The sequence below is a fragment of the Bubalus kerabau genome, chromosome 1 (genome assembly GCF_029407905.1).
Source record: "Bubalus kerabau isolate K-KA32 ecotype Philippines breed swamp buffalo chromosome 1, PCC_UOA_SB_1v2, whole genome shotgun sequence".
Classification (NCBI taxonomy): Eukaryota; Metazoa; Chordata; class Mammalia; order Artiodactyla; family Bovidae; genus Bubalus; species Bubalus kerabau.
In genome coordinates, this window is record NC_073624.1 from 98,787,897 (window position 1) to 98,812,012 (window position 24,116).

The window sequence follows — 24,116 nt, forward strand, 5'->3', positions numbered from 1 at the left end:
TTTCGTTCTCAAGATCAGATAGATAAATATTTAAACTGATACCCAAACTGAAGAAAACAAGCTGCCCTCATGTCACTTGATTCTGTCTTTGCTGCTGGCCCCTGGTCAATAAGGAGAGTTAGTTTAAGAAGCTTCCAGTTGTATATGAGAATTATAAAGTAACATATCTGATAGATTCATGTTTTCCTTCTTGGTCCTAAAACCTACTTACGAGGACAAGATCACCATTAAGGAGCGCTTACAGAACCTGACTTTAGGCATCAAAAGTATGTTCCTTTGATGGGAGTTCAGCAGGGTTGTGTGGCTTGGTGATAAGACCAAAGATTTAAAAAAGGATGAAGGTCATGTAAATTTGCCAAGCAAAACCTTTCAAAGCTATGACACAATAATAATCTTAAAAATGAAACTTGGTCTTCTTATCAGCAACCTAGGGAGAGAAAGAGAAGGCAGGCTTTTTAATTTGCTGCCTTCCCACAACTGGAAGGGACAGTTAATGCACTGACTGATATAATCAAAAAATCAAAATAATTTGGATAGATTGATGGAATGATACCAACAAGATTTAATTTGTTTTGGGATAAATGCGACATCCTACCAAACTTAAAAAAACAATTATAAAGATACAGACTGAGGACTTCACCAGTGGTCCAGTGGTTAAGACTCTGCCTTCCAATTCAGGGAGCACAGGTTTGATTTCTGGTCAGGGAACTAAGATCCTATATGCCACGTGGTGAGGTTAAAAAAAAAAAAAAGATACAGTCTGTTTTCAACTGGCCTCAAATGCAGTTTAGGAGAAAAGGTTCAGATGTTTTCAGTTCAGTTCAGTTCAGTCACTCAGTAATGTCTGACTCTTTGTGACCCCATGGACTTCAGCACTCCAGGCCTCCTTGTCCATCTCCAAATCCCAGAGCTTACTCAAACTCATGTCCATCAAGTCGGTGATGCCATCCAACCATCTCATCCTCTGTCATCCTCTCCTCCTGCCTTCAATCTTTCCCAGCATCAGGGCCAGCAAATTTGGAAAACTCAGCAGTGGCCACAGGACTGGAAAAGGTCAGTTTTCATTCCAATCCCAAAGAAAGGCAATGCCAAAGAATGCTCAAACTACCGCACAATTGCACTCATCTCACATGCTAGTAAAGTAATGCTCAAAATTCTCCAAGCCAGGCTTCAACAGTATGTGAAACATTAATTTCCAGATGTTCAAGCTGGATTTAGAAAAGGCAGAGGAACCAGAGATCAAATTGCCAACATCTACTGGCTCATCGAAAAAGCAAGAGAGTTCCAGAAAAACATCTATTTCTGCTTTATTGACTATGCCAAAGCCTTTGACTGTGTGGACCACAACAAACTCTGGAAAATTCTTAAAGAGATAGGGATACCAGACCACCTGACCTGCCTCTTGAGAAACCTGTATGCAGATGAGGAAGCAACAGTTAGAACTGGACATGGAACAACAGACTGGTTCCAAATAGTGAAAGGAGTACGCCAAGGCTGTATATTGTCACCCTGCTTATTTAACTTATATGCAGAGTTCATGAGAAATGCTGGGGTGGATGAAGCACAACAAGCTGGAATCAAGACTGCTGGGAGAAATATCAATAGCCTCAGACACACAGATGACATCACCCTTATAACAGAAAGTGAAGAAGAACTAAAGAATCTCTTGATGAAAGTGCAAGAGGAGAATGAAAAAGTTGGCTTAAAACTCAACATTCAGAAAACTAAGATCATGGCATCCAGTCCCATCACTTCATGGGAAATAGATGGGAAAACAGTGGAAACAGTGAGAGACTTTACTTTGGGGGGCTCCAAAATCACTGCAGATGGTGATTGCTGCTGCTAAGTCGCTTCAGTCATGTCCGACTCTGCGTGTCCCCATAGACGGCCTCCTACCAGGCTCCTCTGTCCCTGGGATTCTCCAGGCAAGAACACTGGAGTGGGTTGCCATTTCCTTCTCCAATGCATGAAAGTGAAAAGTGAAAGTGAAGTTGCTTGGTCATGTCCGACACTTCACGACCCCATGGACTGCAGCCCACCAGGCTCCTCCGTCCATAGGATTTTCCAGGCAAGAGTACTGGAGTTGGGTGCCATTGCCTTCTCCGATGGTGATTGCAGCCATGAAATTAAAAGACGCTTGCTCCTTAGAAGAAAAGTTATGACCAACCTAGACAGCATATTAAAAAGCAGAGACATTACTTTGCCAACAAAGGTCCATCTAGTCAAAGCTATGGTTTTTCCAGTAGTCATGTATGGATGTGAGAGTTGGACTATAAAGAAAGCTGAGCACTGAAGAATTGATGCTTTTGAACTGTGGTGTTGGAGAAGACTCTTGAAAGTCCCTTGGACTGCAAGGAGATCCAACCAGTCCATCCTAAAGGAAATCAGTCCTGAATATTCATTGGAAGGACAGATGCTGAAGCTGAAACTCCAATACTTTGGCCACCTGATGTGACGAACTGACTCATTGGAAAAGACCCTTATGTTTTAATTGACTGCACATGCAATATAACTCTAGGAAAAAAGAACAAAAAGAAAAACTGAGCACAATGTTAGTTCCAAGTACTGTACATAATTTTGGAATCAGGAAGAAGGGAGACGATAGTTTCACAGATTTGTATTAGTCAGACAGATCCCTTCTAAGTCAATGACCTGATTGCATATTATAGGGACAGGGAAGCAGGCAAAGCCTGAATGCAAGGTCTCCCCAAAAAGGTTAACCTGTAAGCGCATGTGAACTCCACGTGAAAGGAAGAATTTGGTGTCTACTATGGTGAACTATGAGCTCTAGTGAGGTAGAAAACTGTGCCTATCTTATTCACGGCGAGGACCAAGCACATATCTGGGACATCACAGTTCCCAAGAAATAACTTTAAGACTTTAGTTTAAAAATATACAGAGCGGGAGAAGGAAATGGCAACTCACTCCAGTGTTCTTGCCTGGAGAATCCCAGGGATGGGGGAGCCTGGTGGGCTGCCGTCTCAGGGGTCGCACAGAGTCGGACACAACTGAAACGACTTAGCAGCAGCAGCAGTGAAGCCCCAAAGTCTCTAAGCTGCAACCTCTAAGCAGATCTTCTAAAGGGTATATTACATATAAAAGTGGATATTTTCCATGATAAGTGAAAATGGCCAATCCTTTAAGAGGAGAAGTATTGAATCTTTATAAGAATCTGCTGTATCTTGGACGAGACTATCCAAAAGGAGCAGACTATTTCAAAAGGTGTCTGAAGAATGTTTTCCTTAAAAACAAAGATGTGAAGGACCCAGAGAAGATCAAAGAACTTATTGAAAGGGGCAAATTTGTAATGAAAGAACTAGAAGCATTATACTTCCTTAGGAAATACAGAGCTATGAAACAACGCTATTACTCAGATACCAACAAAACTAAATGATCAGTATTACTATCATTTGACTGAAGATCAGTGCCAGCTGTTTATGTACCAGCTATGACAAAAATAACTTTAAAGTGTCAAGATATACACTGTGTTAAAAATACCTGAGCTGCCTTACTGAACTAAAACAGGTTTCAACTTCTATTGCTTTATCAGCAACCTTTATGCTCAATTTTTATATAACAATTAACTAATGTTAAATGTCAATTTTATAGTAATTTAGCTATGTAATATTGCAAACTACTTATTAAAAATTGATGAGCACCCAATTTCGAATGAAAATATAATGTACTTAAGTTTTAGTGAAAAATTTGCCAATTATTCTTAGCTCATTTCTGCATTTTACTGAAAAGAGAATGCCATTTAACACTTAAGCAGAATAATTTCTTGCAAGTTTATTTCCCTTAACTTTTAAAGGAGCTCATTTTTGACCCCATGTGAAACGCCAACAGCACATATCCAGTGTTCGCTGTGAAAGAAGCAGCGTCTGGTAATGGTCTAAGTGCAGTTAGTAGAAATAATATGTGTAGAGTTAAGAACTTGAAACAGCCTACCAGTGACTGGCATTACATAATATGCCTATTTAATTATTTCCGGTATTAATTTTGCAATTGGATGCCTTTGGGCCTTAAAACAAATCACCTGTTGTATATCAATACCTTCTTCAATAAAAAGTAATGATTTATGTTATTCTAAAAATATATATATATATACAGAGTGGTTACATTTTATACAGGGGATGCATTCAGAAAGTCTCACACAGTGGGAGACTAACCTGGCAAAATGCAGGAGTACTAGCTTCGAGCAAGAGCTAAAGCACTTATAGAAAATCCTCTTGGATTTGGAATTTTGTGATTCTCGGCAAAATTTAAATATTCTAGGACTTGCATTATTTCAAATTGTGTGCCTAAAGTATGATTTCAGTAATAATTATCAACTTAATTCAAATATGCCTAATATCACATAAAACGCAAGGGCACTCAGAGGATAGACATGTTAATTTAGCAAATACTGACATCTGGGGCTTCCCAGGTGTCATTAGTGGTAAAGAACCCACCTGCCAATGCAGGAGACCTAAGAGATGCAGATTTGATCCCTGGGTGGGGAAGATCCCCTGGAGAGGGCATGGTAACCCACTCTAGTATTCTTGCCTGGAGAGTCCCATTGACAGAGAAGCCTGGCGGGCTAGAGTGTTCATGTAACACGGAATCTGACACGACTGAAGTGACTTAGCATGTGAGCATTTGAGGTCTATTATGTACTGGGTACCTTTTAGTGTTAGCTATTCAGCAGTAGGCAAATTTGGCTATTTAGGTAAATTGCCTGCAGTTTGTCTAAAGCACCTCTGTGGAACTTCAGTTCAGTTCAGTCGCTCAGTCATGTCCAGCTCTTTGCGACCCCATGAATCACAGCACACCAGGCCTCCCTGTCCACCACCATCTCCCGCAGTTCACTCAAACTCATGTCCATCGAGTCAGTGATGCCATCCAGCCATCTCATCCTCTGTCGTCCCCTTTTCCTGCTGCCCCCAATCCCTCCCAGCATCAGAGTCTTTTCCAATGAGTCAACTCTTTGCATGAGGTGGCCAAAGTACTGGAGTTTCAGCTTTAGCACTTAGGTCTTTACAATTATCTACCTAAACCAACTCATTTATTTCATCAAAGAAAAAAATAAAATGAAAGGAATTAAAGTCACTTGCTCACTCTCACAATTAACTGTCCATGGAGCTCTGAAGAAAGTGATCTACAGATGCCTAGCCCAGCAGGGACTCAGTGCCTGCTTACAGCTGCAAATAAGCAGCTGAAGTTAACGATCTGGGGGCATATTTATGAAGGGAACTCAGAAATTATAAGATCATTGTTAAGAAATTTCCTTTTAATCTCCTTTTTAGCATTCCCCAAAATGAAAAATTTTCCAGACTATGTTTTTCTGTTTTTTAACTAACATTTTTTCAAACAAACATACATGTATTAGAAGCATGTGCACATATATGTGTGTGAAACTGAAAGAAAAGTTCAACAAAACAAAAAATTCTTACCTTTTCTATATGTTATCCTATTGTATTTTATTTTGCTCTAATACTGATCAGCAACCACTAAAGTGACTTCACATTCCACTAACATGTAGCAACACTGTTCAAGTGGGCATTTTGCTGGCTAATTGCTACTCTGCCAAATCCCATGGACGGAGGAGCCTGGTAGGCTGCAGTCCATTGGGTCGCTAAGAGTCAGACACAACTGAGTTACTTCACTTTCACTTTTCACTTTCATGCATTGGAGAAGGAAATGGCAACCCGCTCCAGTGTTCTTGCCTGGAGAGTCCCAGGGACAGGGGAGCCTGACGGGCTGCCATCTCTGGGGTCGCACAGAGTAGGACACGACTGAAGCGACTTAGCAGCAGCAGCAGCATTCAATAATGAGCTCACATGTCACCTCCTCAGAGAAGCCTTCCAGGACTCCTCCAAGCACAATCAACCATGCCCTTCTTTATAAAGCCTGACCTGAGTGGCAGTTAGGGCACAGGGAATGGGCAGATTCAGGAGAGAACAGGAGGTGGTGCTGGAATAGTTCTCTGTGCCACACTTGAGCTCCACACTGGAGCAGGAGCCCCTCGAGCACAGGGGTGAGAAGGCCCTCCTCACCCTTGATTGATTTCCTGGGTACTGAGTACTTCCAGACCCATCATAAATGCTCATTAAGCAATTGTTGAAATAAATCCTTTAGGGAGCGGATGAAAGAGCTTATCCTGAAAGCAAATAAAAGAGCCCATCCATCAGAGGCTGCACACTGGGAGCTCATGGACTGAATTTGGCCCGCAGATGTGTTTCATTTGGCCTGCGCAATACAAAAAACTAAAGCGAAAGCATTTGAAAATTGGGAGGTTTCATAAAGTTCCAGATTTGTGGCTTTGCTTGTCCATTCACCAGAGTCATCCTCAGGCTGGTCACCTCTGAACCTCTGCTCTCTCCACAGCGCTCGTAAAAGCCCAGGTGCTGGGCTGCTTTCCCATGTACAGGACCTCCTGGGTCCTACAGGTGTGTGATCTGTGACTCCTGTACCAAGCAATGGGACAAAAGCACGTGGAGTGAATGAGCCTCCACCATCTGCGGTAAGAAAGAGAGCATAGTGAAAAGGACCCGTCTCACTCAAGAAAGCACAGACCCTCCCATATCTGTGATCTACCAGAGGTGAAAGGCTGCCTGAGACAACTGTCTTTATATCCTCTTTCTCTCTCAATGGAAGGAGATGAAAAAAAGAAAAGAAAAAAAAAACAAAAAACCACGTAGAATCATAGGAAATAAGGACCAAAATTAGAACACTTTATTTTTCCTTGTATCCTCTGGCATTGAATAACACCATTTTGCACAGGTGGGTTTTCAATAAACTTGGAAGCAAGACTGTGGAAAAATTTTTTAAATGCTGTATTGGTCTCAAAATTCCAGTTGTTCAGATATAAAAGTGATGCTTGAATACCTTCCTCCCACAGATACATCCTCATGAAAGCCCTGAAAGACCCAAAACTCTCAATCAAAACTATTCTCCATCAGAATCCCAGCACATTTTACAATAGAAATTGACAAGCTGAGTCTAAAACTTACAAGGCGATGTGACAGCCCAAGTAAGGCTGAAAAAGAACAAAGTTAGAGAAATTACACTACATAGGAAAGCAAGAAAATGTGTTACACTTACACCAAAGTAAGGCTGCTATATTAGTCATGTATGCGAGTTTAATTTTGTTTAGCACTCAGATTACAAGACTTATTCTAAAAGAAGAGAATGGGATATTAGTAAAATGACAGACAAACAGATCAATGGGACATACTAAAGTCCAGAAACAGATCTACACCTTTATGGACAGCAGATTTTCAACAAAGTTAACAAAGGCAATTCGCTGGAGAAAGGACAGCCTTTGCAACAGATGATGCTGACTCAATTGGCTATCTATACGCACGACAATAGAGAGGCGTTCCATCCATACTTCATGCCATATACAAAAATGGACTCAAAACGGATCATAGACCCAAATGAAAAACCTAAAACTACATAATCTCCAGAAGAGAACAGGTGAAAAACACATTTGCAACCTTAGTTTAAATAAAGTTTTCTTACAAATAGCATCCAAAGCATGATCTATATAAAAACAAATGGATAAAGTGGATGTTGTCAAAATGCAAAATTTCTGCTCTTTGAAAGACACCGTTAAGAGAATGAAGAGACAAGCTACATGCAAATCGTATCGACAGGGACAGAGTAAAGAGACAAAATAGGTGATTAAACAGTTAATCCCACCAAGGGATTGTAAATAAAGGAAAAAGTATGGGAGATGGCTGTAAATTAATGATCAGTCAAGAAAGCAGGTTTGCTTAATCACAATACCGAGCAAGCTTGCTTAGCAACAAAACCATGCAACAGAAGTATGTGACAAGCCCCAAAAACAATGAAACAATGGTGGAATGAGACCCACATCCTGACTGGTGAGGTCAGTAAATTAATGATTCTTAGGATATACTTGTCTGTGCATAGTAAAAACAAAAATATAAGGAAGAGGTGATATTACACTGAAACTTGAGATGATTTACTGTGTTTTAGTATATGTTACCACTGTTTTGCTCATTTCCATTGCACCACGACAGTCCAGGCTTGACTGTGTAGGGACAAGAAAACTGCCCTGCCCATAGTGGAGGAGAAACTGATCATGGAAGCCTGACATCTACTCGAGAATGAGGAAGAGTGGTCTTCTCCCCCTCCCCACTTGTCCTTTGATTATAAAACAGTAACCCACTAAGTTCTTGGGGTAGCACCCCCTTGCCTACCCACTTGTAAACCTCACAAGCATCCTATTCTAATAAATTGGTTCTTATCTATCACTGCCTATCAGTGAATTCTTTCTGCACTGAGATAAAGAATTAGAGTTCCTTGGAACCACCTCCAGGTGCATTTCTGCGGTCTCAATATATCTTATAAAGAGCTGTATGTAGTGTATATAGACAAAGTATTCTCTAAGCTTAATAAGAAAATAAACAACTTAATTTAGAAATGGGCAAAAACTTGAACATATATTTCAGTTAACAAGATAAATGGATGGCAAATGAACACATGAAAAACTGCCCAACATTATTTGTCATTAGAGAAATTTAAATGAAAACCATAATGTGATACCACTATGTACCTATTAGGTGGTAAGAATTAAGAAGACCAATAATACAGTGTTGCTGAGGATGTACAGGAACTGGAATGCTCATACAGTGCTGATGGGACTTTGGAAAACAGTTTGGTAATCCCTTAAGAAGGTAAACATACATCTCCTATACAATGCAGCCATTTCACTTGTAGATGAAGACCACGGAGAAAACAAAGCCTGTGTCTGTACAGAGACTGGAACATGAATGGTCAGAAGAGCTTTAATTGTAAAGGCCAAAAACACATGTGTCCATCAATAGGTGAATGGAAAAACAAACTGTGGTATATCTGTGCATTGAAATGCTGCTATGTAATTAAAAAAAAAATGAAATATTGATGCCCACTTCAACATGAATAAAAAGTACAAAGCAGAGTGAAAAAAAACAGACAAAAAAATAGCCCTGTATAACTCCGCTGATATAAAACTCTAGGCAATGAAATAGTGTATAAGGATAGCACATCAATGTTTGCCAGAGTCGGGGTGTCAGAAAAAATGAATTACAAAGGGATAGGAGGAAGCTTTGAGGTGATAGATATGTTCATTATTTCATCATAGTGAAGATTTCACGGTACATATGTGTCAAAACTTATACACTAAGAACACATGCAGTTCAGTGCATGCCAGTAATACCGCAGTAAAGTGGTATCAAACAAACAAACAAACAGTAGTTGTGCTGTCCTTTCTTGCCACCTGACCGCACGTTACTGTGTTAGGTCCTCTTTCCTAGACTCTCCCATAGCACCATATGCTGGCCCTGTTACAATCTTTATCAATGAGCATAGTTTTTCACCCAACTCTTAAGTTGAGCCATTATGACACTACCAACCATTTCTAATCTAAAAAATGGCAGTTTCATGTGGTTCCACCTAAGTGCCTGCCTGTCAACTAGACCTGAAGGTGAGCGCTCTGAGATCTAAGGAAGACCTGGCCCAATGAGGTTTGCTGGGCAAATATGGTGCCGCTGTGAAAATCCTTTTCTCTCCAGCTGCCCTGTTCTCAGTTGGGTCATCGCAGGCAGCTGGGGAAATGGCTACAGGGTCCTGCCTTAACGGCCTCATTCCTTTTGTCCATTTAAAAATCTCTCAAACACCCTGGGAGGGTAGAACCTCCTTTTTTGCATAATTTTAATAGTTCCTATTTGAAAATGATCTTTCAAAAGCAACAGAAATGCACCCCTGGGCTGCTAGAAGCAGAGGATGTAGCTTTGAAATGTAAAAAGTGTTAAACATTTAAAACAACCATAAATCAAAGTACAACTCTGACTCCTGACATCTCTCCGAGGAAAAATTCCAAAGGCTGCAGTACTTTAAAATAATATCATGTGCTCTGGCCCCAGCCTTGGCTGCTTCTCCCTTGGAACAACAAAAAGAACCGTGCCAGCTATTAAAGGCGGTCTTGTTATATAATGCAGTTAATCTCACATACTCTTCCCTGTGGGATTTAACCCAAGTTTCACAGTGGTCTACTTTATTTAGCACTGATAGTTTTATTCGTTTCTTATTAAAGAGATCTTTCCACAAAATTGGCTGCTTTCTCAGCCTTGGCTCAAGAAGGAAGAATATCTGAATTAAAAATCTGTGCAACAGATGGATTGCAGTTACAAAGAGAATCTCTGGCTTCAGAAGTTCCTCACGGAGGCAGGTGTCAAGCCTATTAATAAGTCCCTGGCTTTCAGATTTGCCTGAAGACAGTTTAGCCCTCCCATTTACGCACTCTGCAGGCAGAACAGAAAATAAAAGCACAGAGCTCCATAAATACTTGTCAGGTTCTGGGGATGTGTTTGTCTCAATTTCTGTTCATTTAAAAGGAACTGTACTTTTATCCATGGGAAAAACAATCCCATCAGGCAGCTCCAAGGAGGGGCAGAGGGGACATGTGGGATGGCCCCCACGGCTGTCGGCTTGTGTGGGCGGGGTCCGTGCAGGGCTGGGTCTAAGAGGCCCTGCCCGCGAGGTCCTGCTGACCCCTCCTTGGTGCGGACATGGAAGGGGCTTCCTTGGTGCTTCCTGCTGCTCTTCCTTAATGAGCCCCTCCTTTTCCCCGCCCAGCTACTGGATGGATAACAGAGAAGACAAGCAAGATAAGTCATTTCCTTCTCACTGCATGACTCATATGACAAATGCCCTGCTTCATGTCTACACATAGTCTCAAACACAGCCCCGTTCGGTTTCAAACAGTTCTCATCGAAGCGTGCTCCATCCTGTGTCATTTTAAAACAAGGGGAAGGGAAGACAAAAGAAACACTTCTACTCAAAGCCATCACCATGAGACAGATGTAATTGCTATATTCTTTTTATAAGGAGGGCATTACTTTTAGGAGAAGCTGGATGACTTGGACCAAATAACTCCTTTGAAGAAGTGACAGCCTGGTTTTAAACTCAGGTCCATCTGGCTCCAGAGTGCTCCTCCTGTGAGTTTCTCTATGCTCTCTTTTCTGTCTGACCAGATAAGTGTTAACAAATCCATTAAGAGAGGTAAAAGCTTACTGGGCAATAATTTTGTGCAGCTTCGATACAGTTCCCAAACTGTGCAGATACCCAGAAACACTACTAAATGGCTGAGCCTGGAGCCAATGTGCAAAGAGGTTGCCCGCAGAGAAGAATTTATTCATTTTACAAACTGAAAATTGGGGGTAGGTGGGCTTCCCCAGGGGCTCAGCAGTAAAAAAAAAAAAAAAAAAAAAAAAAGTCTGCCTACAATGCGGGAGATGCAGGATCAATCCCTGAGTTGGGAAGATCCCCTTGGAGGAGGGCATATCAACCCACTTCAGTATTCTTGCCTGGAGAATCCCATGGACGCATGAGCCTGGCAGGGTACAGTCCACGGGGTCACAAAGACTTGGATACAACTAAAACGACTGAGCAGGCACTCACGCACTTTAATAAATAATACTGACAACCAAAACTTATGCTCATGATGGACCTAAAGCCCTTGTAAATCCATGCCTGTAAGGTCTGTATCATTGAAAAGATAAAATGCGCATATAATAGATCCAAAGGGACATCTCCTTTAATGTGCTTTACCCTCTCCCCCAAAAGGCTGCACACTGTCTACTGGCAGCTGTTTCCTCCTGTTGGTCAGTCGCATTCAGTGGACAGAAGAGTCAGTCTTCCCTCCCCGCTGCCCCAGTCCAGAAGATGCAGACTCTAGTAATCAGCTTTAGCTATGATATGTCACTCTAAAGTATTCTTCTGTGTTAACACAATAGTTCCATTAAGTAAACTGAACTTTAACAAAAATACTTGAAGCCGATTTTTTGAATTTCCTTCTCTAGCAGCAAGGTACTTCCTTAAAAAAGAATGAAAGAAAAACAACAACAACAAGAGAAAGCCACATATAATATTCATTTAGCCTACTTACTGGCAGCATGGGGTGCGTGTATGTGTGTTCCAAAGAGCATAGAGGCAGCTTTTATGGTTAGAAAATTGAAGTGCTATCAAACCTAGGAAATTATAGGGATGAGAAACAAAAACAGCTTATCTACATATGTCCCATCTGCTTTTGGTTTTGTGTTTTGCACAATCAATTACTGGAAGCCTTGGAGAGTATGCCGAGACACTGAAAACAAGACCTAGGGTGTGTCATGATGGTGGCTGGAGGTGACGGCAAGGCCACCATAGAGCCCACATCAAAACTCACAGGCACACGGGAGAGTTTTCCGGAACTGTCAAGACAGACTATTAGAAATGAAAACACAGCATGCACCAAACTGGAGCCAGTGTTTTGGAATATGGGAAAAAGCAAATTTCCATTCAGCGGGGAAAAGCCATCGATTTCCTTATTTTTGTCAGCATGGGTCACTGTGTTCTCCATAACTCAGCATTTTACTGCCGAGCGCGGTTGCACCCAAGATGCTTCAACTATCGGCTCTCTGTTGATAATTTCCCAGACTTCAGCAGCTGGGGTTTTATGCTGGGACCCCGCCCCCACCCCCGGCCCGAGGGCTCAGTTTATTCGGGCAACTCCATTCTAACAGCCCTACTTCTTTCCGCTCTGACAGTTCTCTGCCCCACAATCATCTCCATTACCTACTTCTAGACTCTCCCTACACTTTCAACACAAATCATTTCTCCACTTTCCCATGAACCACAGGCAAGGAAAAAGACCTCGAGTTAGACAAAAGATAATAGCAATGGATCCACACTTCAGATGAATAAAGTAAATGCCTGAACTGAGCAGTATTATAACAAATGAACATTCTTTAGCAGAAAGAACTTGGTGGCAGAAAATTTCTAAAAGAAACAGAAAAAACTTTCTATTCCTGTTGACCCAATCAATTAATAGAGCTACACCATTAATGGAAGTAATCTTGGTCTGAAGTTTGAAAATTACTTTTGTCTAAGGGAAGGGGATGATGAGAGTTACTGATCTATTACTCACTCTTTTTGGTATATTCTTTAAGGGGGGAAAAACATAAAAGCCCAGGGATTCTAGAAATGAAATCAGCAATGTGAGCCTATTCTTAAATGAATACATTTTGTTTGCTTAAATCACTGTGTTTGTTAGTCTGCTGTTGTAAGGAGATGACAATCTATAAAATCATAAGCCTGATTTCCATTGTTGAGCAATGGCTCAGAGATTTGAAAGAGAGAATTTGATTTCTACATCTATTTCTAAAGGAAAACATTTTGCATATGGTGTATTGATAAAACAGTCTAATTACATGGGCTTAATCCTGACCTGCCTCTTGAGAAATCTGTATACAGGTCAGAAAGCAACAGTTACAACTGGACATGGAACAACAGACTGGTTCCAAATAGGAAAAGGAGTACATCAAGGCTGTATATTGTCATCCTGATTATTTAACTTATATGCAGAGTACATCATGAGCAGATGACCTTATGGCAGAAAGTGAAGAGGAACTAAAAAGCCTCTCGATGAAAGTGAAAGAGAGTGAAAAAGTTGGCTTAAAGCTCAACATTCAGAAAACAAAGATCATGGCATCCGGTCCTGTCACTTCATGGGAAATAGATGGGGAAACAGTGGAAACAGTGTCAGACTTTATTTTTTGGGGCTCCCAAATCACTGCAGATGGTGACTGCAGCCATGAAATTAAAAGACACTCCTTGGAAGAAAAGTTATGACCAACCTAGATAGCATATTGAAAAGCAGAGACATTACACTGCCTACAAAGGTCCATCTAGTCAAGGCTATGGTTTTTCCAGTGGTCATGTATGGATGTGAGAGTTGGACTGTGAAGAAGGCTGAGCGCCGAAGAATTGATGCATTTGAACTGTGGTGTTGGAGAAGACTCTTGAGAGTCCCTTGGACTGCAAGGAGATCCAACCAGTCCATTCTAAAGGAGATCAGCCCTGGGATTTCTTTGGAAGGAATGAAGCTGAAGCTGAAACTCCAGTACTTTGGCCACCTCATGTGAAGAGTTGACTCTTTGGAAAAGACTCTGATGCTGGGAAGGATTGGGGGCGGGAGGAGAAGGGGACGACAGAGGATGAGATGGCTGGGTGGCATCACCAACTCGATGGACGTGAGTTTGAGTGAACTCCGGGAGATGGTGATGGACAGGGAGGCCTGGCGTGCTGTGATTCATGGGGTCGCAAAGAGTCGGACACGACTGAGCGACTGGACTGAACTGAACTGAACTGAATCCTAAGAGTGTTAATATATGAAAAAGTTCTCAGATACATTTGAATGTAGATTTTTAAGAGTACTATAGGAATCATTAAACACTTCTAGACTCCAATGCAAAACAAATAAGAGAACACTACAATAGAGACCCAGCCCCGAAGGGGAATTCATGTAACACTAACCCTTCCCATGGCTTGCCTTTGGGAACCCATCTTGTCACTTCTTCCCCTCCTCAGAAGCAGCCTGCCCTTCCACAGCTTATGAAGAAGGACCCCGGAGTGGCCATGAGGGTGGAGTCTCATCATGCCTTGGAGCAGTCTCGTCCCTCAGCGTCACGGCACTGACTCAGTGTGGTACAAGGAGGGTGCAGTGTCCGGGAGGAACTGGTGGTTGTCAAGACTCATTTCCCTGTGGCGTGATGTGGCTTTCTTCTCAGGAAGACGATTTTCATCTGACTCAAGGCTCTGGGGCTGTGCTTCACTCCCATTCCTCTTGATTGGCCAAAGTCATTATTTGCCAAGGTAAACTGCAAACTTCCCTTTTTTGCAATGATGGATCTGTGCATGGTCATTCTCAGGGTGTGACAGTGTGGTATGGGGCAGTGAGCCCAAGACATGCTCTTCAGTCCTTTTTCTGCCCCTGACTCACTGCCATCCACATCTCAAGTTCCACATCCCTGAAGAGGTGGTGATCCAGCCAGCCCCCCACCTTTCTCTAACACCACAAGGAGAAGACTGTGCCCCCTCTCAAAAGATTTTATTTTTCCTGTCATTTCCAATCCTCCCCCATTTCTCCTTTTTTCCTATTTTAGCTAGACTCTCATGCCAAATGGGTGATATTCACAGAACAACATCCCAATCCTCTAGACCAAGTGTTCTAATTTTCATGTGGTCAAGATATAAGCAAGATAACAGAAGGGCGCGTTGGCTAGCAAACACAGCAGGAAGAATAATTAACCAGGTTGCACGGTGTGTTTCCTTTCCTTCAGTAACTGAGAGGCAGTTGTGATCTAGCAGACAGGGCAGAAGTCATGACATGTTTCATGACCCAGCACTAGACCTGGAGACTAAAATGCCACCTTTCTAGCCTCAGCTTCCTCACCGTAAAGTGAAGGGGTTGATCAAGCTTAGAGGCTGCAAAGGCCGACATTTACTGGGGCCTAGCAGATTACTTGCAGGAAGTAAAGGACAAACCATGGAGCAGTGGGGACTGGGGAAAACCAGAGCGCCCGCACCCCAGGTGGGGGAAGCAGCTGCCACTCAGCACAAGCCAAGTGTCACCATTCAGCACCAGCCACGTGGGAGGAAGAGGGTCCTTCAACTCCACATGTTCTAATCTTCCAAGAGAAGCCAAGAATCTATATTCTAAGTGGAATCTCAATTTGAAATAGTGTCAACTGATTTAAAAAATTTTTTAAAACGCTGCGTGAGCCAAATTAAATGTGAATGCCCCTAGGTGTTCAGTCTATGGCCTCGGCACTCCAACCTGATTAATGGCTATTAATACAATTAATACATTAATATGATGGATATTAATATATCAATATAAATGATAGGATGGAGCTTGGATCTGATTCAGAGCTCAACGGCAACAGAAAGCCATGAAGGACTGTGCAAGTGAAAGTGAAAGTCACTCAGCCATGTCCGACTCTTTGAGACCCCATGGACTATACAGTCTGTGGAATTCTCCAGGCCAGAATACTGGAGTGGGTAGCCTTTCCCTTCTCCAGGGGATCTTCCTACCCCAGGGATCCAACCCAGGTATCCCACATCACAGGCAGATTCCTTACCAGCTGAGCCACCAGGGAAGCCCATGAAGGACTGTGGATGGGGTAATGTTACAGAGAAGTGTGGCATGATCCAATTTACATTTTAATAAAACCACTCCAACTGCTGTTGGAAAAATCATTTGGGAAGAAGGACCACTGCACATGGTTGAGCAGGTGCTGAAGCACAAGGGTGCTGGCCAAGCAGATAAGTGAGGGGTGAAATCTGGCCCCAGTCTGCTCCCCAAGGCCTGGCCAGGTCTGCGTCTCTTCATACGGGCAGCGTACTTTTGTACACCAAGGTGCCCTGTAGGCTTTCTGGCTTCGGGGCACAGGTAAGAGCAAAAGGCCAGTTAGTGAGTTACTGCAAGGGAGGGGTGATCATTTCTTGGACTAGAATAGAGGTCGTGACTAAGGAGAAAAGGAGATGGACACCAGGGATACTGAAGAGGCAGAATGGACAACTCTGGGTTACTGACTTTGGGGACGAGGTAGACGGAAGTGTCAAAGATGACTGTCAAACTTCTACCTTGGGTGACCGGGTGGCTGGTATTGCCACTGCCAGCACTGAAATGGAGAAGACTGAGGGTGGAAACAGGTGGAAGCAGGACCCAGATGAGTTCTGAACATGTTAAATGTGAGACGCCTGGAAGATATCCAAATGGAAATGTCAGGGTGTCTAGACACGCAGAACTCAAATGGGTCTGGACCGGAGAATAAATCCATCTGGACTCTAGTGCTGTCTTTGCTTATTATTTTTCCAAGCCCCTTATTGGGTAACTCTAACAATAAAATAAGCTAATCTATATATTAAGGTAGATTTTCCATCCCTGATTCTACTTTGGTTTTCTGGTGCAACCAACTTTCTGCTCCCTGTCTTATGTAGAGTAGCAAATACTTGAGTGCTTACCTTGTCAGGCACTGTTACAAGAGCTCACCAGGTTGTGACCTGCTCAGTCCTCACAAGAGCCCTATGTGATAGGCATCACATCATCTTCACTTTCTTAAATGAGGAGACTGAGGCACAGAGAGCTGAAGTCACTTGCCCATGGTTACACAGGTCGTAAAGCACCTTAACCAGAATTTAAACTTGGGCAATCTGGATTTTGGCTTTCCTGGTGGCTCAGCGGTGAAGACTCCACCTGCCAAGCAGGAGATACGGGTTTGATCCCTGGGTGGGGAAGATCCCCTGGAGAAGGGAATGGCAACCCACCTCAGTATTCTTGTCTGGGAAATCCCAATGGACAGAGAAGCCTGGAGGGGGCTACAGTCCACAGGGTTGCAAAAGAGTCAGACATGACTTACAAACTAAACAACAACAATAATCTGGCTTTTAGCCACCATACACTATATTCCACCACCTTTTTGAAGATTGGAGATGATGTTCATGGCACCTTTTGGTTCCCCTCTTCCACTCTAACCACCCTTGGTTCCTCACTTGAACTGGCTTCTAGATCCCCCATTAGCTTTATTTTCCTCACATGAACTGATCTTAGACACCCCCCCACCCCCTGATTAGCTCTTTTCCTGCTTATGAAGCACCAAGGTTTGCTGGCTCAGACCATATGTATGAATGTGTCTTCTCTTCTGGATGCAGGGCAGGAAGCAGGCCCTGTGTTTATTCCCTCTGAATCCTTTACAAAGCTGCCAAGAGCGCACACACAGAGCAAGCCCTCATATACAGACAGGGCTAGACCAAGCAGGGATAAGAGGCCTGCCCGCGTGAATAACAGAAGTCGGCTGGGAATACGCTTTTATCTGTCACAACCCTAATTAAGGGGAAAGGCCTTATTTTGTGGCTAGAAATGTCAGCATAATGAATCGGCTAATTGTGCCTTCTTGCTACAGACCTTCTCCCGCATTGTCTCCAGGTCACAGTGTGGAAGCTGGAAGGCGCCTTTTTGCACCATAAGATATGACTGACCTTGAATGGTGTGGCTGCTCTGGGGCTGGGAGGGGGCGGTGGGGATGGGGCACCTCTCACAGTGCTTTTCATCTTGCTCTGTCTCTTTGGGGCTATTGTTCTGGGGCGGGTGCTGTCCCTTCAAGACAGTTGAGGCAGAGTTCCCCTTTAACTCTTGCTCTACGTTTTTCCTTCCCATTCTGTTCCCCAGGGCCCAGGAAGGGTCAGGGAATACTCTGCCAGGGACCTGGCATCTGCTCCCTGCCAGGGGCCTGGGAGCACTCCTTTCTAGTGTCACTGGGAAGCTCCTGGGTCACTCCACACCCCTCCTCCGGATCCCCCCCCTCTAGAGAATGCAGATCTTTTAACTCAGCAGCTTCCTGCGTCTCTCCTCCCAACTGCCTCTGTCACTCCCACTGCTCATGTACCTTCTGTCTCCCATCCACTAATATGTCAAGTAAAAGCTGATCCAGGAAGGTAGCCTAACCAGATGATATAAGGCACCTGGCCGGTACAGCAGGAACTTCCCTGCTCAGGAAATGGAGGCCTCAGACAATCCAACATGTGGAAGAAGTTCATTATTAATAAGGGTTGCCTCTGGGGAAGGGGCTAAGGAGCAAGGGTCAGGGGAGGCCTAGGTGAGCTTTATCACTAAGCATCCTTTTGTACCATGTTCTCTTCAGCTACAAATACTTACTTTTCCAATAATAACCTAATAGCTCTCCTAGTTCTGATTCCAGGTGTGTTAACATAACCTTCTGATAAAAGTCTGGCTCCTCACACAAGGTTTTCTGCAGGGAGAAAAATATGCTAACCTGCAAACGTGAATATCTGTGTTTGCTTAGGAAGAATTCTTTCCAACATATTAATGAATGGGCATTGTGACTTCTCCACCAGTCTCTAAGATTGGTTCTCATGAATTAGTTTCTCCATCTTCTTTCCCAGATTGCTCTGCTCTGGTCCAGGAATCCCTTGGTCTGTGAAGCTGAGGTCCAGGCCTGGAGAAGGGGCATCCTGGCAAGGCACTGTCCATGGGCAAGGCCTGCCAAGTGGCCACACAGCGCCCTCTGGTCTTGGGAAGCAGATTTTCTTCCAATGAAAGGCTAAGGTGGTAGCAGCCGCTCCCTGCTCTGGATCCCACGAGATGACAGGCAAAATGGATCCCTGACTGGCTGAATAATGACCTCATCTAAGCTTAATGTCACATGTCCCCAGACTGAGTCTCCTGAAGAGGGAATCTGAGCCATCAAGGGGAATGCCCATCTGAAGGCCACAGACAGGGGGTTAGAAGCCCTCAACTTGTTTTATGATGAGATCTTACCTAAAGCACCTCTGTGGTAAAGAGGTGAGTTAGTGTGGAGGAGAAGATGTCATGGAACAAGAAAAATGAATAAGAAGGGGCTGGCAGCTTGGCACCCTACTCTAGTACTCTTGCCTGGAAAATCCCATGGATGGAGGAGCCTGGTAGGCTGCAGTCCATGAGGTCGCTAAGAGTCGGACACGACTTCACTTTCACTTTCACTTTTCACTTGCATTCATTGGAGAAGGAAATGGCAACCCACTCCAGTATTCTTGCCTGGAGAATCCCAGGGACAGGGGAGCCTGGTGGGCTTCCGTCTCTGGGGTCACACAGAGTCAGACACGACTGAAGTGACTTAGCAGGCAGCTTACTGCCAAGAAAGAAAATTCTGCCAGCCAACCATAAAGAATGGGATGATGATAGCTACTGGGACCTAGAGCAAGTTACTCCACGTTTTCTCCCTCCATTGCCTCTTGTAGGATGAGGATAAATCTAGGACCTGCTTCAAATGATCATCCTGCCCATTCAGCACAGTGATATATAATACGTAAAGCACTTGGCCCAGTCAGCCTCCACATTCTCTGCCCCCACCCACCCACCACCCACACACCCCTGAACACGGCTCCCAGGCATTTTGAAAACACATTTCAAATACCTCAGAGCCACTGCTGGGGAGACCTGGTCGGAGGTTGCAGTCCCTTGAAGGACCAGGTCCCAGGTTCTGCTGGGCTGCCCTCCACCTGAGGAGACAGTAACATGGACAGGGAGGGTCCCTGGGAAGTCACCTGGCCCAATACCCTTGGCATGTGATTTCTAAAAGGAGCTAAATGAACAATCGAAGACAGAATGAAAAGGAAAAAGACGTAACTTAAAGAGTAGTAAATTTGTGAAATTCTATTGTAAAGTTCTATTGTACTGAGCCCTTGAATTTCCTGGTCACTTCTCCAAATCCAGATCTCTCATTCCAAATCAGCAGTCGTCCCTTCTGGAGATGTCACCCCAGCACACTAAACTGGGCAGGTAAGACTTGGCGGGAACCGCCTGTATTTTCAGAGCCTTTGACTCTTGTCCAGAGAGTGTGTGGGTAACGGTACCTGTACCCCCATTCCCTGTCCACTGTCATCTCACAGGGATGGGAGTGTCCTCTAGATGAAGAGTCACTGCTTATAATGAGAGCAGTTCTGATGGAGTGCCTAGATAGGGGAACAGGATGAAGGCAGAAAAAGGGCTAAAAAGTCCTTTTCCTATATAGTTGCGCTATCCAGTATGGTGCTTTTGAACTGTGGTGTTGGAGAAGACACTTGAGAGTTCCATGGACTGCAAGATCCAACCAGTCCATTCTAAAGGAGATCAGTCCTGGGTGTTCTTTGGAAGGAATGATGCTAAAGCTGAAACTCCAGTACTTTGGCCACCTCATGCAAAGAGTTGACTCATTGGAAAAGACTCTGATGCTGGGAAAGATTAAGGGCAGGAGGAGAAGGGGACGACAGAGGATGAGATGGCTGGATGGCATCACTAACTTGACGGACATGAGTTTGAGTGAACTCCGGGATTTGGTGATGGACAGGGAGCCTGGTGTGCTGCAATTCAAGGGGTCACAAAGAGTCGAACATGACTGAGCGACTGAACTGAACTGAACTGATCCAGTGTGGTAGTCACTAGACACGTGTGGCTGCTGAGCACTTAAAGAAAGAGCCTGACACACACTGAAGTGTGCTGCAAGTACGAAGCTCACACCAGATTTTGAAGACTTAGGTGTGGAAAACAAGTGTAAAATACCTCATTAAAAATTGTTTGCTATTCCTTTCAGGTTGAAATGATAATTGTACTTTGGATATACTGGGTTAAATACATCAATTTCACATGTTCTTTTTACTTTTTAAAATGTAACAGACAGTAAAGAATCTGCCTGCAATGCAGGAGACCTGGGTTCAATCCTTGGGTTGGGAAGTTCCCCTGGAGAGGGGAATGGCAACCCACTCCAGTATTTTTACCTGGAGAATTCTATGGACAGAGGAGCCTGGTGGGCTACAGTCTATGGGGTCACAAAAAGCTCGTCATGGCTGAATGACTAACGCTTTTACTTTTATACTAGAAAATGTAAATTCCACAGGTGTTCACAGTGTAGCTTGCATTATATTTCCATCAGAGGATAAAGCTGTGGAATCTGCTTTCTGTGCTCTTTGCCCTCTTATCGCTGCCATCCTCAGGCTTAGTCCTAACTAACCCTTCACCTGAGTGAGCAGTGGGAAGCTAACTAGCCACTCCTAGGCTTCTGTTATTCTGCAGGGAAAAAGGAGTAAACTAAAATCGTTTTCTTTGGGCTGGTGGTATATTCCTCCCAGTCTACCCCTTTCCAATGACCACAGATAGACAGAAACATTTCTAGCCTCAGAATGCAGGCCCACCTCAGGCCCAGGGAGTACCACACATAAAAAATGAACCAGTCTTCAAAGCAATGGTGGGTTCTAGATGCAGCTGAGCTGCTAACAAGCCCTGGGGTTTTCTATTTTTTATTTCTTGGCATATATCTCATCTTGGCTGCCAAGCTGAAGATTGCTTGAGGACAGGGATCCGATTTTTGTCCACTGTGTATCCACACCTTGAGGAGGTAGTCAATAGAAATTGGCTGAATGCAATGCATGAAAGACTTAGTTCAGTTCAGTTCAGTCACTCAGTCGTGTCCGACTCTTTGCGACCCCATGAATCGCAGCATGCCAGGCCTCCCTGTCCATCACCATCTCCTGGGGTTCACTCAAACTCACGTCCATCGAGTCGGTGATGCCATCCAGCCATCTCATCCTCTGTTGTCCCATTTTCCTCCTGCCCCCAATCCCTCCCAGCATCACCCACCTGTAAAAATGAAGGCATCAGACTAAGTAATCTGATAGGTTAACAGAATTTTAAAGCAAAAAGGGACTTTAGAACCCTCTGGTCCAGTGGTTTTCAATTCAATCAGTTACAATCCAATTTTTACAATCCAACATTTTACAATTCTGTTATTTGCTAATCTGATATAAAATAATGTAACCTACCTACCTATACACGTTTTAAAATTAATGTGCAAACTGTAATACAAAGGAGAAATGAAAATAGCATAACTTCTATAAAATAATATGTATTTCAATATATAAATGCTCTACATGACTGCTCTGAAGTGCAATGAAGCTTTAGATTCACACACCTACAGAATCACCATGGGTGTGACAGTACGACGCAGACGGCACGGGTGTGCTGTTCTGGTGACGCAAACACTTTCAGTGTTTGCTAATGGTGAGATGATTTTTCTGAAACGGTGAATAACTCCGTAAAGCTCTGAGCAAAACAGAGTACAATCTTACCTCTGCTTATATATATTCCTGGAGAATTCTGTGTATATCTTTAAACATGAAAACTGCTATACATTAATGTGTAAAACAAAGTTGGATTCTTTGAAAACCTGGCAGAACATATGGAAGTCGTGAGGGTTGTGGGACCATTCTCCTCTCTGCAGAACTGTCCAGAGTATTACACAGAAGCTCTGCCCCTGCCCATCAGATATCACTAGCATCCCACCCCTGATCACTGTGACATCTGAAAACACTCCCATGGACTCCCTGGTGGTCCAATGGTTAAGAATCCACCTTCCAATGCAGGGGCATGGATTCGATCCCTGGCTGGGGAACTAATATCCCATGTGCCGTGGGACAGCTAAGCCTGTGTGCCACTAAGAGAAGCCCGTGCACTGCAACAAAAATCTTGCTGCTGCAACTAAGGCCTGATGCAGCCACATAAACAAAATAAAAAATAAGTACACTCCCACAGGATGCTAAAAGCACCCCAGGGTGTGATGCCAACCACAGAAGAGAATCCCTCACGGGCAAAACTTTTTAATTACGGGCATAATTTGAATAAGATGTGAGAGCACATATACAGTAAAGTTTTGAAAAGACGGTCTATTTTTAAGACAGTTGCATATATACGCTACAACAGAACAAAGGGAATCAAGAGCTGAGGTTTCACATTTATGTTGCTGATCACTGTTGGTTCAGTCACGTTTCAATCTATTAGAAAGGCTTGTCCTCTGAGACATTTTTGCCCACATTCCCACTGGACAAAAGCGGCTCAGAGACACTGAGGCAGGCTGGGCTGGAGAGGCCAGGCCTCCAGGCTGCCAGGCCCGTGTTTCAGGCTTGTTTCCTCTGCATACTCAAAAGTTTCTAGGACACCACAGTAGAAATCTCAGTGGTTACAACACTCTGTCTCCCATGGCAGTGTTTTCTTTCATGGCTGCTTACGTGTGATTCTAGGATTAAATCTCTCCCTCAGATCCTTCAAAGAAGTTAAACTGCAGTCCTGCTGGGTAACCCCACTAGAACCTCACTTACTTTGGGGGTGGGGGTGGGAAGGTGGATTCTACCCAGTTCATTCAAAACTTACACAAACAGAAGGTAAAGTCCACTTTTCTCCATCTCCCCCAACCCGCTAACTGCTCATCTTGGAATGGGGACTCCATCTAGTTCCTCAGAAGATCCGCTGGCCCTGCTCACAGAAGAGTGTTTGTGCTCAGTGGGAACAATCTTTTCATGACAAGACACCAGATCCTGTTTGAACCACAGCAGCTATGGGAAAACAATACGCCTACAGCCAGCACCAAGTCTGGTCTGTGCTTCGTGGCTGGCATTGCCCCACCAGAGAATCGGCAGGCAGTGGCGGAACCCTGCCTGAGCAGCAGGCTCTGACAATCACCTTGGCTATTGCCCCTGCATCCCCCTACCTGTCCATGCCCCTCCATTTCAGCATGTGCTCTGCAGGCAATATCCTCTGGCTCCAGATCAACCTTTTTTTTCGCAACACCCTCAGCAAGTTGGGTAAAAGGTGCTTCCAGCTTGCCTTAGACTCTAACCTGCTCTCAGATACCCCAGAAACAGCTTTTTTTTTTTCTCAAGCATATATTCTTCCCCTTTCCTGAGGAGCTCTAAGCTCATTCTGCCCCCTTCCCTAGCTC

The 24,116-nt window shown here is 43.8% G+C and overlaps 2 protein-coding genes across 3 annotated transcripts in view; one reads left to right on the forward strand and one right to left on the reverse strand.

The window, feature by feature from the left end:
- CRADD (CASP2 and RIPK1 domain containing adaptor with death domain) overlaps window positions 1-24,116 on the reverse strand; it is a 193,832-nt gene that overhangs the window by 18,131 nt on the left and 151,585 nt on the right. The gene's annotated exons all lie outside the window — the stretch shown is intronic.
- Window positions 3,127-3,534, forward strand: LOC129655285 (electron transfer flavoprotein regulatory factor 1-like). The gene has a single exon (XM_055585505.1). It carries the CDS (start codon window positions 3,128-3,130, stop codon window positions 3,392-3,394), a length of 267 nt encoding a protein of 88 aa, XP_055441480.1. The 5' UTR covers window position 3,127; the 3' UTR covers window positions 3,395-3,534.